The 17,454-nt window shown below is 39.2% G+C and overlaps 1 protein-coding gene across 1 annotated transcript; it reads left to right on the plus strand.

The window, feature by feature from the left end:
* The first annotated feature begins 3,762 nt into the window (after positions 1-3,762).
* On the plus strand, positions 3,763-4,698 carry LOC138083946 (olfactory receptor 8B8-like). The gene has a single exon (XM_068977962.1). The coding sequence runs from the start codon at positions 3,763-3,765 to the stop codon at positions 4,696-4,698; it is 936 nt and encodes a 311-aa protein (XP_068834063.1).
* The last annotated feature ends 12,756 nt before the right edge of the window (positions 4,699-17,454 follow it).

Raw genomic sequence — 17,454 nt, forward strand, 5'->3', positions numbered from 1 at the left:
GTACTATTCAGTTCAGTTCAGTCGCTCTGTCCTGTCTGACTCTTTGTGACCCCATGATCAGCACACCAGGCCTCCCTGTCCATCACCAACTCCCGGAGTCCACCCAAACCCATGTCCATTGAGTCGGTGATGCCATCCAACAATCTCATCCTCTGTCGTCCTCTTCTCCTCCTAGCCTCAATCTTTCCCATCATCAGGGTTTTTTCAAAAGAGTCAGCTCTTCGCATGAAGTGGCCAAAGTGTTGGAGTTTCAGCTTCAACATCAGTCCTTCCAATGAACACCCAGGACTGATCTCCTTCAGGATGGACTGGTTGGATCTCCTTGCAGTTCAAGGGACTCTCAAGAGTCTTCTCCAACACCACAATTCAAAAGCATCAATTCTTTGGTGCTCAGCTTTCTTCACAGTCCAACTCTCACATCCATACATGACCACTGGAAAAACCATAGCCTTGACTAGATGGACCTTTGTTGGCAAAGTAATGTCTCTGATTTTGAATATGCTGTCTAGGTTGGTCATAACTTTCCTTCCCAGGAGTAAGCGTCTTTTAATTTCATGGCTGCAATCACCATCTGCAGTGATTTTGGAGCCCAGAAAAATAGTCTGATACTGTTTCCACTGTTTCTCCATCTATTTCCCATGAAGTGATGGGACTGGATGCCATGATCTTAGTTTTCTGAATGTTGAGCTTTAAGCCAACTTTTTCACTCTCCTTTTTCACTTTCATCAAGAGGCTTTTTAGTTCTTCTTCATTTTCTGCCATAAGGGTGGTGTCATCTGAATATCTGAGGTGATTGATATTTCTCCCAGCAATCTTGATTCCAGCTTGTGCTTCATCCAGCTCAGCATTTCTCATGATGTACTCTGCATATAAGTTAAATAAGCAGGGTGACAATATACAGCCTTGACTTACTCCTTTTCCTGTTTGGAACCAGTCTGTTGTTCCATGTCCAGTTCTAACTGTTGCTTCCCGACCTGCATACAGATTTCTCAAGAGGCAGGTCAGGTGGTCTGGTATGCCCATCTCTTTCAGGATTTTCCACAGTTTATTGTGATCCATACAGTCAAGGGCTTTGGCATAGTCAATAAAGCAGAAATAGATGTTTTTCTGGAACTCTCTTGCTTTTTTGATGATCCAGCAGATGTTGGCAATTTGATCTCTGGTTCCCCTGCCTTTCTAAAATCAGCTTTAACATCTGGAAGTTCACCGTTCATGTACTGCCAAGGCCTGGCTAGGAGAATTTTAAGCATTACTTATTAGCATGTGAGATGAGTGCAACAGTGTGTACAAATAGAAAAACAAAATGGCTTTTTATTTTTTCTTTCTGCTTTTACTTTCTGCTTGTACTGAAGCATCAGGTAACATAGCTTCAGAGGAGCACTGCTTAAGATACATTTGGGAATCAGGTTGCCACGGCAACTGTCTCTGAAATAACAAATCCCCCTAGAATGTTCTGAGAAACTCCCCCCACCCCATATCTTCTTTGCACTTGGATCTCAAGGAGAGCCTATTTTAATTTCATTTTAATGAATTATCTTTCTTCATTTTCAACTTTTGTGTGGTGAGATTGAGATTCATTAGGGTTAGTCTGGGACGCGGAAAATTCTAAATGCATATCAGAAAGATAAAGCACCATCATCGCTAAATCTTAGCTAAGGGTGAGCAGGTCCTCACTGATGTATGTGCACAAACCCATAACCACACACTGCCTGGGTGCAATGCTTTTAGTTAGACTTGCCTGGAGGAAGACTTCTGCCTCTGTGCTTTATTTTCATAACTTTTGTAAGAGGACCTCTGTCATTATCCCAGAACCAAAACTTCTCTAAGCCACTGCACACCAAACCTCAAGTTTCCCCATATCAAGATTTATTTCTTGGCTATGAAATCTGTTATCCTTAGTATATAGAAGCTCCCAGTAAGAGATGCAGAGCACAACTTGCCTCTTTAGTCTCTATTTGAATGAAATTCCTTCCTGAAAACTGTTTGAGAATGTGTACAATTTACAGTAGCCAGGCCTGATGTCCAGAGACAAATTGGTCGCTGTCAGTAACATACAATAAGCACGATGTCCTTGGCCCTTGTGAAGTTTGGAGTTGGAGGGACCAGAGTTTGAGTTAAGATTCTGGGATTTGAGTTAAGATTAAGATTCTACAAGCTGTGTGCCCATTTCACTTTTAAAGTGAAGATTAATAGGTCTAACATTAATAAGTTGTTATGAGGAATTAATGAGATGAAATTATTTGTGTGTTACTTTGGATCCTTCCAATGAGATTTCTGGAACCCAGTCAGTGCCCGATTCAAAGTCTTAAGAATTATTTTTCTCACACTGCTTTGCTCTTCTTTGTTCTTAAACAGATGTATCCTGAATAAAAGAATAGGTCATTAAAAGCCTTGTCAAGCATTATCAGAGATGTAAATAAACATTTCTTATTCCCTGGGGAAGGTGGTCTCTTGGAGCTGTAATCCCAAGGGAGTCTCTTGTAATGAGGTCAACTGAGATCTCTGATCCAGAATAAAAGTCTTCAGTTTCCTGTTATCTTTAGATATAAGGAAAGGATGCTACTTCATCTCTGGAGGCTGGATAGGAGGCTCAGGGCAAAACCACAGTCAGAGACCATGTCCTTCTGCTCAGCAAGAGAAGCAAGATAAACTAGAGGTTTTGATCCTTAAAGTTGAGAAGCAGAAGCAGAAGCATCTGAACTCTGAATTTTCACCTTCTTTTCACCAGGGCATTTGAGTTGCATGAAAGAGATGGATGAGAGCCAGCAGAAGCACAGAACTATGACTCCAAGCTGAAGGGTGAGTGGGTGTCTGCCTGACCTGGTCTGTCCTGTGGCAGAGAGGTTACAAGTTCATGCTCTGATCCAGACCACCTGAGTTCACCTTCTGCTACTACTGGGATTTGTGCAAATCATTTAAGTCCAGTGTCCTCATCTGTTACATGGAGATAACTATAATGCTACACAGCATTTAGAACAATACCTATCCCACAGTTAGAGCTCTAAGTGTTTCTTTTCTTTTTCTTAAAGTTTATAGATAACTTTCCATTATGACTCCATTATTATTAGTGCGTGTGTTCATGCTCAGTCGTGTCTGACTCTTTGCAACCCCTGGACTGCAGTCCACCAGGCTCCTCTGTCCATGGAATTTTCCAGGCAAGAATACTGGAATGGATTGCCATTTCCCCCTCCAGGGGATGTTCCTGCCCCAGAGATGGAATCCATGTCTTCTGTGTCTCCTGCATTGACAGGTGGATTCTTTACCACTGAGCCACCTGGGAAACCATCATTATTATTATCATCACATTATAATTTCATAACCATTCTATCCAAAGACCCTGGGCACATGACCTCATCATCTTGCTCTGCTCAGTTTGAGACCCAAGGTGGAAGGTCTAGGCAGGGTCGAATGGCTTCCATGTCTCAAGAGTAACCCTAGAGAAGGGACCCAAGCCTTACATACTTGACCAAGGGCTGTGGAGGGGAGGAAGTGCACAGAAAGGGTACAGGAAAAGGTGGCCAGATGAGTTCATGGACTCTCCTTGGTTGTATCAGCCTTTACTCTGAAAGCAAATTTCACCCACAGAGAGTTACTAGGGTGGTTCATGGCACTTGGGGACCATGAAGAGAGAGTAGGTATGAAGAAATGCCATCTTCCTGAAGTTCAAAAATCCCTCAGTTCAAATGCCATTCTCAAGAAGGATTTTTTTCCTCTTTCTCTGAACAACTCTTCTTTTTCCCTCACAGATTCTTCTGGAGGAGAATGGCTGAAGAGAACACCTCTTCTGTGAGAGAGTTCATACTCACAGGCTTAACAGATCAGCCAGCACTCCAGATGCCCCTCTTCTTCCTGTTTCTGTGTTTCTATATGGTCACTGTAACGGGGAACCTGGGCTTGATAACTTTGATTGGACTGAATTCTCACCTTCATATTCCCATGTACTTTTTCCTCTTCAACTTGTCCTTCATAGATTTTAGTTTCTCTACTGCCATTGTCCCTAAAATGCTGACAAGCTTCATCTCAGAGAAGAACTTCATTTCCTATGCAGGGTGTATGACTCAGCTTTTTTTCTTCTGTTTCTTTGTCTTTTCTGAATCCTTCATCCTGTCGGCAATGGCATACGACCGCTATGTCGCCATCTGTAAGCCACTGGTGTACACGGTCACCATGTCTCCTCAGGCGTGTTTACTCCTTTTGTTGGGGGTCTATGGGATGGGAGTGTTTGGGGCTATGGCCCATACAGGAAATATAGTATTTTTGACTTTCTGCGGTGACAACCTTGTCAATCACTATATGTGTGACATCATTCCCCTCCTTGAGCTCTCCTGTAACAGCTCTGATGTAAATTTGCTGGTAGTCTTTATTGTTGTGACCATTGGCATTGGTGTGCCCATTGTGACCATTTTTATCTCTTATGGTTTTATTCTTTCTAGCATTTTCCACATAAGCTCCACTGAGGGAAGGTCCAAGGCTTTCAGTACTTGCAGTTCCCACATACTTGCCATCTCTCTTTTCTTTGGGTCAGGAGCTTTTATGTACCTCAAACCACCTTCTATTTTGCCTCTTGATCAGGGCAAAGTGTCCTCCTTGTTCTATACCATTGTGGTGCCCATGTTCAATCCATTAATCTATAGCTTTAGGAATAAGGATGTCAAATTTGCCCTAAAGAAAACCTTGGACAGAATAATGTTGTCTTGAAGAAATATTAGAAATTGAGAAAAAGGATCCCATATTTTTTTTATTGGAATGTTTGTTATTATTGTTGTTGTTATTTGGTGTGGACTTCAAGTTCCAGGGCTTCCATTCTGTCCAATATATAAAGGAGATTTAACTTTTTCCCAAGTGGATTTATCCTCCCTCACCCTCATTTGCCCTCTTCCTTCTTTATTTTACAAAAATAGTTGCTATATTATAGAGTATTCAATGTTGAATGGGACTTTGGAATCATTTAATCCAGTGCCAGCGTGTAATACATCACACTTTGGAGACTCAGAAATGTATGTTATCCAAGAATATAGAACTACCTGGTGCTACAGCTGGGGCTGAAATCTCAGCCTGAATCCCAACCTAGTTTGTTTTCTTTATGCCATGTTTTCTTGCCTCATGTCTTTTTGGAATATTCTACTTCACATGTTTGTTGACCTAGCACATTTAACTTATGAATATGTTCACAGTAATTTCATGCTACTCTTCACAGGATAATTTTAATATATCACATTTTGAAAGAGAGTAGGAGGTGAAAGATTTTGTTGAGTTGGTCTTGGCAAAACGACAAGATCAGTTCTGATGAATTTTGTAGTGTGTGAGTGGGAAGTATGTTAGATTTCAGATAAATGCAAGATGGGCACCTCTGACTTGGTAAGTGGAGCTCTAGGGACAAAGTTCAGTGAATTAGAACTTCCAGGTGAGAGAAATGTAATTTGATGTGGTATAAAGATGTAGGGTGGAGGTATTTCAACACTAATGGGCCAGAATTTGGAGCTTCATTTCAATGGGTACCTTGGTTGTATTCTGAGTTAACTGGGAGCTGTACTATCCAATACAATAGCCGCTAGCCATATACAGTATCCAGTAACTGAAATGTGATCATCCAAATTAAGACATGGTGTAAGTGTAAAATACACACTGGATCTTAGAATAATTAATGTGAAAACTAATGTAAAATATCTCATTGATTGTCTTTTATATGAATTACATGCTGAACTGACACTTTCGATCTACTATGTTGAATAAAAATACAATTAAAATGAATTTATCTGTTTATTTTTTTAACATAACTATCTACCAGAAAGTTTAGAATTACACAGGTGGCTTGCATTTTATTTCTTTATTTCTTGTAATATTTCTATTGTCTGGAGGATGGGACAGAGAAGTAGATGGCTGTGGGTACATATTTAGTTATCAGGGCAGCACCAAGCTACTGCTTTTTAGGAGAGGCAATTGCTATTGAATTTTCAGGCACTGCTGATTGACATCACATTCTAATGATGAGGCAAATGGAAAAGAAATGTTGATTTCAGGATAAATTTACAAAAACACAGTATTATTGAATGGAAAATGTGTGTGTATGTGTGTGTGTGTGTGTGTGTGTGTGTGTGTGTGCATGCGCACACACACTATGTCGCTTCAGTCATGTCTGACTCTGCAATCTCATAGACTGTAGCCTGCCAGGCTCCTCTGTCCATGGGATTCTCCAGGCAAGAATATTGGAATGGGTTTCCATTTCCTCCTCCAGGGAATCTTCTGGATCCAGGGATTGAACCCAAATGTCTTAAGTCTCGTGCACTGGCAGGCAAGATCTTTACCACTAGTGCCATCTGGGAAGCCTGGCATATGGGAAAGAGATATTGATCTCAGGATAAATTTATAAATACACAATGTTATTAATGGAAAGAAAATATAGCTTTATATAAAAAATTCAAAAAAGAAAAAAAATTTGGTTTAAACTCACTAAACTCATTAGTGGTAAAATTTCTTTGAGAATAATGACAAATGAAGTGCTAGAGAAATATTTTTACTTATAAATTTTCCCTTATGAAAGTTATTGTATTAGGAAATAAGGGAAGTTTGGATAAAAGTTAGTTTTGCCCTTTGATTCTGGCCAATATTGCTGCAATGAGAAGAATAAACATACAGAAGAGGACTGTACTTTAGATGAGACTGAATAGTTCTCTGAACTCAGGAGATCTAGAATTTATGAATGGGGTTGGTATATTGGGGTATGCAGTACAAAGTAGTTAATGAAAGAAAGCAGAAACCTTTACAGAAATTTTTATAATTAACTTTCATATAGTAAAGTGCACAAACCATGTGTATAACTCATTGAACTTTTGCATATGTATATGTAACCACAACCTAATTCAAGATCTAAAACATTTCCATCCACATTAGAAAGTCTCCTCTTTCTCCTTTCAAGTAAAACTGTTTATGCTATCAACAATGTCCAAAAGTTTCAGTTTCTCTGCTGCTGCTGCTGCTGCTGCTAAGTCGCTTCAGTCGTGTGCGACTTGACTCCATAGATGGCAGCCCACCAGGCTCCCCCGTCCCTGGGATTCTCCAGGCAAGAACACTGGAGTGGGTTGCCATTTCCTTCTCCAATGCATGAAAGTGAAAAGCGAAAGTGAAGTCGCTCAGTCGTGTCTGACTCTTAGCGACCCCATGGACTGAAGCCCACCAGGCTCCTCCGTCCATGGGATTTTCCAGACAAGAGGACTGGAGTGGGGTGTCATGGCCTTCTCCGTCTTTTGATTGCAGATGGTCTTATTTTTCACTGTTTGATTTATCAGCTTTGCATCTAATGGTTAGTGCTGTGTCTTATTTAGAGTTACTTTACTGTTCTTCCTGAGGCCAGAGGAAGAGGAGAGCAAAGGGATATGAGTGAGAAAGAAGACATAACAAAGCCCTGGAGGCTTTGTCTCTGTCACCATTTTGGGTCCCTTGATCTTCTGGTTCTACGCTATGCTTATACTATCTCTACTTCTATTTGATTGATAACTTCGCAGGGATGGAGCACTTGGGGCATGAAAGTGCAGTATTATAAGTATTTTCAGTTGAGTAAACATGTATTTATTTTTTATGTTTTTAAAAGGGATTTTAAGAAGCTATAATTAGCATACAATTTAAACAAATTAAATTAGCACACACTTTAAACAAATGTTTAACTTGTAATTCTGATATGTTTTGACATATGTCTACACTCATGAAACCATCGCCACAGTCTCGTCTCTTTGGGAACTCTTCCATTCCCCCATTCTTTCTAGGTAACCACTGATCTGTTTTCTTTTCGTCTTCATTCTCAAGATTTTCTAAAAGTCTAATTGTACAGTATGTGTTCATTTTTGTCTGGTTTATGCCACTTAGTTTAAGTATTTTGAGATTCTTCCATGTTGTTACATCTATTAATAATTCATTATTTTTTGTTGTTGAGTAGTGAGTCATTGAGTGAATGATTATACTACAAACTACCACTGCTACTACTTCTAGTGTATATGGAAACACTACTACCATTTGTTTATCTTTCCCCTGTTGATAGCCACTTGGGTTGTTTTCAGTTTGGGGGCTACTATAAACAAAACTCTTGTAACCATCCATGTATATGTCTTTGTATGGACATAGTCTTTCATCTTTCTTGAGTAATACACAGGAGTGGAACAGTGAGATCATATGATAGGTATATGTTTAATTTTTCAAAAACCTGCCAAACAGTTTTCCAAAGTGGTTGTGCCATTTTACACTCTCAGGAGTAGTGTTTAAGATTTTCAATTCCTTCACTTCCTCACCATACTTGGTATGGCCCACTTTTTAATTGAAAAGATTTTTAATAGGTGTGTCATGGTATCTCAATGTGGTTTTAGTTTGCATTTCCCTAGTGATTAAATGATGATGAGCATCTTTTCATGTGGTCGTGTGTCATCCATATGTCTTTGGTGAAATGTCTATTTAAATTTTGCCCCATGTAAATAAAAGTAGCTTATTTATTTTTTTCTCATTGAGATGTCAAGGTTCTTTGTATATTTTGAATTCTAGTCCTTTGCTAAACATAAGATTTCTAAATGGTCCATGGTTTGTCTTTTCATTCTTACAGAAGATTAACTTTGATTGGGATTGTATTCAATCTGTGGATCTTTTGGGGGAGAACTGACATTTACTTTCCCCTCTGCAATAAATGGAGTACTCACTTTCCTACAGTCCCTGTAACATAGTATATGCTCAACATTTTTCAACTTTTCCAACCTGATATGTGAAAAATAGTTTTTAAGTATTGTTATAATTTGGGTTTCTCTAATAAATAGAAACATTGGAGATGTTTTCAGGTATTTAATGGCTGTTGGTATTACTTCTTATATGGATGATCTTTTTACAACTTTCTCCCACTTTTCTGCTGGATTTTGATTTTCCCAATTTTTAGGAGGACTGTATATAAACTATATTTGTTTTTTGTCTGAGATATAAGTTGCATATATTTCCTCCCTATTTTGTGATTTGGCTTTTGACTTTCCTTATGATATAAAATTTTTAAAGGTTTTAATTTTTTATTATTTCTCATATTTTAATCATAGTTATAAATGTTTTCTTTCCTCTTAGGTTATAAAGAAATTCACTAATCTTTTCATAATGTTTGCATGATTTTTAAAAAACCCGAATGTCTGATCTTTTTAGAAATTGTACCAGTGTATGGTGTGAGGAATGGATCTAACTTTATCTTTTTCCATATGGCTATCCAGTTGTTCTATCACCATTTATAAAAAAAGTCCTTCGTTTCCTTGCTGGCTTGAGCTGTTGCCTTCATTACATACTAAGTTTTATAGGCTCTTGAGTTATTTCTGTATTTTCCATTCTGCTTTATTGGTCTGTAAGTCTATTCATAAGCCAATACCACACTGCTTTAATTATAGAAGCTTCACAGCATTTTCCTATCTTGAAGATACCTTCCACGTATTGTTCTTAGTTTTTTTAGGGTTTTCCTGGATATTCATTTTAAGCCATAACTTTTATAATTAATCTGTCTAACTCTAGAAAAAACTCATAGCATATTTATTTATTGCATCTTAAATTTATAAGTAAATTTAGAGAGGGTTGACATTTTTGGATATTCAGACTTTTCATCATGACGTGTGGTATGCCTTCCCATTTTCTTTAGGTCTACTTCAGTAACATTTAGGAATGTTTTGTAATTTTTCTCATTTATGTTTGAACATTTCTAATTAGATTTATGCTTAAGAATTCTATTTTATTTTGTTATTATAACAAGGGTTCTAGCTTTCATATTATATTCTGATTAGTGTTTATATATGTGAATTTTACTGAATTATATGTTAACTTTATACTTTAATGTAATCGTTTCTTGTACAAGTTTTTCCAGGAATTCCCCTCAGATTTTCCCATTATGCTGATTAAATTTCTATAAACAGAGATAATTTTGGCTGTTTCCTTTTGAGTCTTAGCCTCTAATTCCTTTCCCATTTATAATTGCATTTCTAATACTTTTAATACAATGTTAAGTAATATTGGAGACTGTAGGTATCTTGGTTCTACTAGTTCTAATTAGAGATGTCTCAAGGGTTTTCAAATTAAGTTGCTGGCTTTTGATCTGAGTTTTACATATTTTATCATCTTAAAAAAGTATCTATCATTCTCTAAAAATACTTTAAAAGCATAAGTGGATGTTGTATTTTGTCAATTGCTTTTCATCTTCTTTGGGATTTTATTCTCTCAAAATTTCCTCATCTTTTTTTTTATATCTTTAATATCTCCATCTCTATAGACTTCTATTGCTGGATATATGCAATCCTACTTTACCTTTAAAAACTCTCTTAATTTAAAAAAACCAAAATCTTCCTTTGATACTCATTCTCTACTCTGCCTTTTCTGTCCACGTTCAGTCTCAACAATATATACTTTAAAAAATGTTATATAGTCCTCCAGTGTCTCCCTTTGTATCCCAGTGCCAGAATGTAACCCTTCTGTTCAGATGCACTTGTATTTTAAAATCTAATTTTTCCATGCCAGTGAAAACTTCACATCTGGTTTTCAGGGCATTCTTAGACCCTAAGGTTTAGCTCCTATCTATGTGGCTTGATTACTGTCCTGAAATTTAGGCAAGAGACCACCAGGTGTAAGGATTCACTATTCCACTTGAATTTGAAGGTGTTATGCCCACTCCAATTTTTCAATAGGTATGAAGTTTCAGTTTGGCATGATGAATAAATTCCAGAGACCTGCTGTACAACACTGTACCTATAATTAAAAATGCTGTATCACACCCTTAACAATCTAACAGGGCAGACCTCATGTTAAGTGATCTTACCACAATCAAAACAAAACAACTAAGATGCAAAAACAAGAAACATAACATAAAAAACCTTACTACATTCCATGTCATTTTATGAACAAATACATAGCATTATTTAAGAAAGTAAATTCTAGAAAAAAAATGCACCATCATTCAGTTAACACCATGTTTCAAAGGAAACTTTTTACAGCAACAGGATATAATTTTCCAATACTTTTTCAAATGCAGAAATGATGGGATTATGGAATAATTATTGAATAAAAGCATGAATCATTCATGCAGTGAACTTCTACCTTAGCCAAAATAATAGACGATATGTATTTGGATTCTTGGCCTCCAAAAATGAGGTATCTTTAGAAAAATGTCACCATGGCTATGTGTGATTCTTCCCTGCTGTCTCTACACGGCACATTACTGCTTCCATGGAGTCAATGGTAATACAGCATTTACTTCTCTCACAGATTTTAAACCATTTTGAGGCAGATTTCATTGTTATTTGATAAGGCATAGTCTTTGGTAGCTTTGAAGTGTCTAAACAATTTTACTGAGAAAGGTAATAAGGTAATGTGGTGAGGGGCTTTGTAGGTTAAGTGTGTTAGGACCCTAACTAACCCACATATTGTGTTACTGAAATTTGCCATTTTTGCTGAGAACCAGGAAAGGGATTCCCAATTAGAGTCAACTTTGCATCCCATCTACAGCTCTGGAAGAGGGGCTCCTGCTTCTCTTCTTGGATAGCAGGTATAGAAATTTGGACAGAAGTCTAAATGAGCTCTGTTTGTGAAAACTACGTTCTTTTGCAGATACTTCTCCTAGGAGAGCACCTGAGGGAGGTGTCTTTGGGTTCCAGCCAGATCTTAATATGTATATCCATGTAAAAGAAGGCCCCCTTAAATATCAAGCTATGATCTCAGTGTCATGGACAGATGATGTGTCCTTTCTACAATTGGAGGGAACTATCTGGGCAAGGCCTTGATGTGAAACCATGGTCTTTGGCTCAGAATTGATTCCAGGATAATGCAGGTATTAGTTTTCTGGACATCACAGGAAAAATAAGTATACAGGCTTAGGGCACTCCTCTTCCTACACCATGCAAGCCTTTTCTCTTTCGGGTGAGCAGACTGTACGACTCCGTACTGCTAATACTAAGCTGAACAAGGGTGAGTGGTTGCATGGCAGCATCCCATGTCTCTCTTTGTCCTTGTTTCTAACATGAAGCCCTGAAATCTGAGAGTTTGGGAAGTACTTCTTGCTCTAATTTTGTTCTGGGGTGAGGGGGTGACTGGAACAATGGAGTCAGAGATCATGATATCTCTAGGTCTCTTTCCAGTTCTCATCCCTTCTTCAAGATGTGTTTCCTAAGCAACCTGGGAAATTATTGAACATCTCTCAGATGCTGTGCCTCTGTCTTTGCTGTGAGACTGGGGTTTCCAGTGCACACTCTGGTTGTAGCTCACCCTGAGTCACTGGCCTTCCTGAGCTACTGACTGTTGGGACATTTTTCAAAGAGGGAGTTGTATTCACAAATGTAGAAAGATACAGGAAGGCATCCTCCTATGTAAAGACTAGTCATTCTCCTGTTATGGCAATAGAAATTCTCATCTCTGAGTCATGGAATGTTGGCCCGTAAAGAGGTTTTTCCCTCCTACCTGCAGAAATGACTTCCCTGAAGAGATAGGCTCTGGGAAATGTATCTACGGTGGCTATCTTTACATGTTTCACAAATGGACAACAACTCCATCTCACACTCTTCTCATTCCTGGAGCTTGGTCACTTTTACTGGGCTGGATACTCTCCTCAACATTCTCATGAGCTCGTCTTCTTATCTCTCCTATCTTTTTTGTCATTTCCCTTAAAATGATAATGAATTCTGCATCAGAGAGTTCATTTTCACTAACTTGAAGTGCAAGATTCTATTCTTTTTTTTCTGCTCCTCTGTCATTAGCGATCACTGTCTTATTATTTCTGGCCTGAGGTCACCATGGAATATGTGTCCCTCAAGTCTGCTCTTGGCTGATCCTTGGTTTGTATCAGGTTAGATCCTAGTGGGATAATACCCCACTCAGTGACAATGGGACCAAACACCATCAACCACTGCATGTGCTGTTAAGCTGCTTCTCATCAACATCTCTTTTATCGGCACTTCTTTCATAAGCTGATGGATTCTGTAGTCATGAGCATTAGACTGACCATCTTCATCTCTCACATACTTGTGGTTTCCACCAGCCTCCATTTTCTGTATCCTGAGGCAGAGACAAAAGCTGTTTTTGTTTTCTCTGAATCAAGGAAATGTTTTTAAAACCTCATCCAGATGTCTCTAGTGTTCTTGCCTACTCCAACAACCCACAGGACAGAGTGACAGATGTAAGCCAAAGACTATGGTCGACAACTGCACATCTCTGTGCCTCTCTTTCCTCACATGAAAAATGGCAGAGTAGAGTGCCCTGTCCCTTCTTGGAATTCAGGAATGTTATTGCAAGTAGGAAGTGCTGGTGAATTGTTCTAGAGCAATGTCCACCTTTCCTCTTGTAGTGAAATAATGGTTTGGGAAAGCAGGCTCCTCAAATAAATCTGGTTTAATGTATTTGCCTAATGACCTAGGTTCCTATAAACAGGGCTGGTCACTGACCAATACATGCAAACAGCTGGGCTGAAGGAGAATAGTCTCTGAGACACTGTAGTCTTTACATTTCAAGTTACTTTTTCAAGAAAATTTGAAAAGTACATGTTTCAACAGTGAAGTGGTTCTGAGCTATATTTATGGAACTTTGGAAGCAAGAATTTAACATACAACTGTGCGCATATGTGAAATAAGTAATTATATGTTTATTCACAAGAGGCAACCTGGTTTGAGCAATTATTCCTCTTCTCTGCAAATGGCCAAATTCTCTCTGGCCCAAAGCAGATGATTCCTCTAAAATGGGTACCTGTCCCTCCATGCCCTAGGAGAGTAAAGAATGGGAAGGAACTTTTCTCTTTATCCATATCCTGTATTTCTCTTCCCTAAGGGAGAGTAGTGACTGGTGAAGCTGTGAAACTGAACTGGGAATGAATGGCCCAGTCCCCTTTGGGCCTCTTTACAAGACTGGCCTGTCCCCTGGACCGAGACTTGTCTCTTCTTTCATGTGTCCCTTCCCAGGTGTTGCTAGTGGTAAAGAATCTGCCTACCAGTGCAGGCAGATGTAAGAGACAAGGGTTTGATCCCTGGGTCAAGAAGATCCCCTGGAGAAGGACATGGCAACCCACTCCAGTATTCTTGCCTGGAGAATCCCACGGACAGAGGAGCCTGGTGGGCTACCGTCCATAGGCGGTATGAGTCTATGACTACCGTCCATAGGCTGTATGAGTCTATGACTACAGTCCATAGGCTGGACTCTTTGTATCCGCAAAGAGTCGGACACAACTTAGAGACACAGCAGGCATCATGTATCCCTTTATAGGGAAGGCCTGATGTTGTCCATTTTTCCTGTGCCTGGGTTCATCAGGCTTACCTGGGGAAGGCAACAAGGGAATTAGAGAAACTCTCCTTGGCTGCAGAACTGAGCTGTATACTCCAGTTAACTTTACTAGTATGAAGCTGATCTTTTGATTTCCCTTTTGTGAGGCTTTGTGTCTCATTTCTCAGTTCTCTACTGAACGTGCAGAGAGTGGAAAGAGTGATTATCATTCTTTACAGTTCCAACAATCTCCCTGTCATACACTCAGTGATTCAGCCCATACTATCTTTTGCCTTTGTCCAGATGTATGTGTCTAGCTCCTGCTGTAGCTCAATCGGTAAAGAATCTGTCTGCCATGCAGGAGACCAGGGATCGATTCCTGTGTTGGGAAGTTCCTCTGGAGAAGGGAATGGCAATCCACTCCAGTATTCTTGCCTGGAGAATTCCATGGACAGAGAAGCCTGGTGGGCTACAGTCTGTGGGGTCACAAAGAGTCGGACACGACTGAGCGACTAACACACACACAGATGTATGCGTATTTTCATATGTAAGTCTTTATTGGGCTTCCAGTTTTTGGTTTTCTTCAGTTGGTCTGCCTGTGATGCCCTCCTCCAACCTCTGCTGTGAACCCACTTATTATTCAGGACTCTTGGCAATAAATTTCTAGTATATCATAAGCTTGATAACACATTTTCTTAGCAACAATATAATAGTTACATATAATGAGACATGGTTTCTGGGTGATGATTTAAAGTAAAATAAAAAAAGTGGCCATTAATTTGTTTTAAAGCAAAAGTATACTATGTACTAAGGCATATAATTCTTAAAAAAATTTTTTATTTTTAAATATAAATTTGTTTATTTTAATTGGAGGTTAATTAATCTACATTATTGTATTGGTTTTGCCATACATTACATGAATCCGCCACAGATATGCACATGTTCCCCATCCTGAACCCCCCTCCCTCATCCCTCCCCTTACCATCCCTCTGGGTCACCCTAGACCAAACCTTAACTCTATGCAATGGATTGATTACCTAAGGGGACTCAACAGGTTATAAAGTGCAATTAGGTGGCCCATAAAAAATAGCCCTCTATGACTAGATATTCAAAATGGTGTTCATAGACTTGTGACGGCCATGATAGGGTGGTGGGGGAGGAAAGAACTGGGAGTCTGGGGTTAGGAGAGGCAAACTATTATAGATAGGATGGCTAAACAACCAGGTTTTATTGCATACAGCAAGAGAGCTCTATTCTACATCCTGTGATAAACCATAATGGAAAAGAATATGAAAATGAATATATATATATATATATATATATATATATATATATATATATATACATACATGTATATATCTGGAGAAGAAAATGGCAACCCACTCCAGTACTCTTGCCTAGAAAATTCCATGGATGGAGGAGCCTGGTGGGCTACAGTCCATGGGGTCACAAAGAGTTGGACGCGACTGAGTGACTTCACGACATATATATATATATATATATATATATATATATATATATATATATATATATATATATATATATAAATATTTAACTGCTGAATTTAGTAAAGGCAGAAGAACCAGAGATCAAGTTGCCAACATCTGCTGGATCATTGAAAAAGCAAGAGCGTTCCTGAAAAACATCTATTTTTGCTTTATTGACTATGCCAAAGCTTTTGACTGTGTGGATCACACAATAAGTTGTGGAAAATTCTGAAAGAGATGGGAATACCAGACCACCTGACCTGCCTCTTGAGAATTTGTATGTAGGTCAGGAAGCAACAGTTAGAACTGGAGATGGAACAACGGATTGGTTCCAAATAGGAAAAGGAGTACATCAAGGCCGTATATTGTCACCCAGCTTATTTAACTTATATACAGAGTACATCATGAGAAACACTGGGCTGAATGAAGCACAAGCTGGAATCAAGATTGCTAGGAGAAATATCAATTACCTCAGATTGCAGATGACACCACCCTTACAGCAGAAAGCGAAGAACTAAAGGCCTCTTGATGAAAGTGAAAGAGGAGAGTGAAAAAGTTGGCTTAAAACTCAATATTCAGAAAACTAAGATCATGGCCTCTGATCCCATCACTTCATGGCAAATAGATCGGGAAACAGTGGAAACAGTGGCTGACTTCATTTTTTTAGGCTCCAAAATCACTGCCAATGGTGATTGAAGCCATGAAATTAAAAGACGCTTACTCCTTGGAAGAAAAGTTATGACCAACCTGGACAGCGTATTCAAAAGCAGAGACATTACTTTGCCAAAAAGGTCTGTCTACTCAAAGCTATGGTTTTTCCAGTAGTCATGTATGGATGTGAGAGCTGGACTATAAAGAAAGGTGAATCCTGAAGAATTGATGCTTTTAAATTGTGGTGTTCAGTCAGAATGGCTGAGATCCAAGAGTCTACAAGCAATAAATTGTGGAGAGGGTGTGGAGAAAAGGGAACCCTCTTACACTGTTGGTGGGAATGCAAACTAGTACAGCCACTATGGAGAACAGTGTGGAGATTCCTTAAAAAATGAAATAGAACTGCCATATGACCCAGCAATCCCACTGCTGGGCATACACACTAAGGAAACCAGGATTGAAAGAGACATGTGTATCCCAATATTCATCACAGCACTGTTTATAATAGCCAGAACATGGAAGCAACCTAGATATCCATAAGCAGACGAATGGATAAGAAAGCTGTGGTAAATATACACAATGGAGTATTCAGTTTAGTTCAGTTCAGTCACTCAGTCATGTCCGACTCTTTGCGACCCCATGAATCACAGCGCGCCAGGCCTTCCTGTCCATCACCATCTCCTGGAGTTCACTCAGACTCACGTCCATCGAGTCAGTGATGCCATCCAGCCATCTCATCCTCTGTTGTCCCCTTCTCCTCCTGCCCCCAATCCCTCCCAGCATCAGAGTCTTTTCCAATGAGACAACTCTTCGCATGAGGTGGCCAAAATACTGGAGTTTCAGCTTTAGCATCATTCCTTCCAAAGAAATCCCAGGGCTGATCTCCTTCAGAATGGACTGGTTGGATTTCCTTGCAGTCCAAGGGACTCTCAAGAGTCTTCTCCAACACCACAGTTCAAAAGCATCAATTCTTCAGCGCTCAGCCTTCTTCACAGTCCAACTCTCACATCCATACATGACCACAGGAAAAACCATAGCCTTGACTAGACGGACTTTAGTTGGCAAAGTAATGTCTCTGCTTTTCAAC

Source organism: Capricornis sumatraensis, chromosome 8 (assembly GCF_032405125.1).
Source record: "Capricornis sumatraensis isolate serow.1 chromosome 8, serow.2, whole genome shotgun sequence".
NCBI lineage: Eukaryota > Metazoa > Chordata > Mammalia > Artiodactyla > Bovidae > Capricornis > Capricornis sumatraensis.

Excerpts from the sequence above, each read along its gene's own strand:
- LOC138083946 (XM_068977962.1), top strand. The coding sequence starts at position 3,763 with ATGGCTGAAGAGAACACCTCTTCTGTGAGAGAGTTCATACTCACAGGC.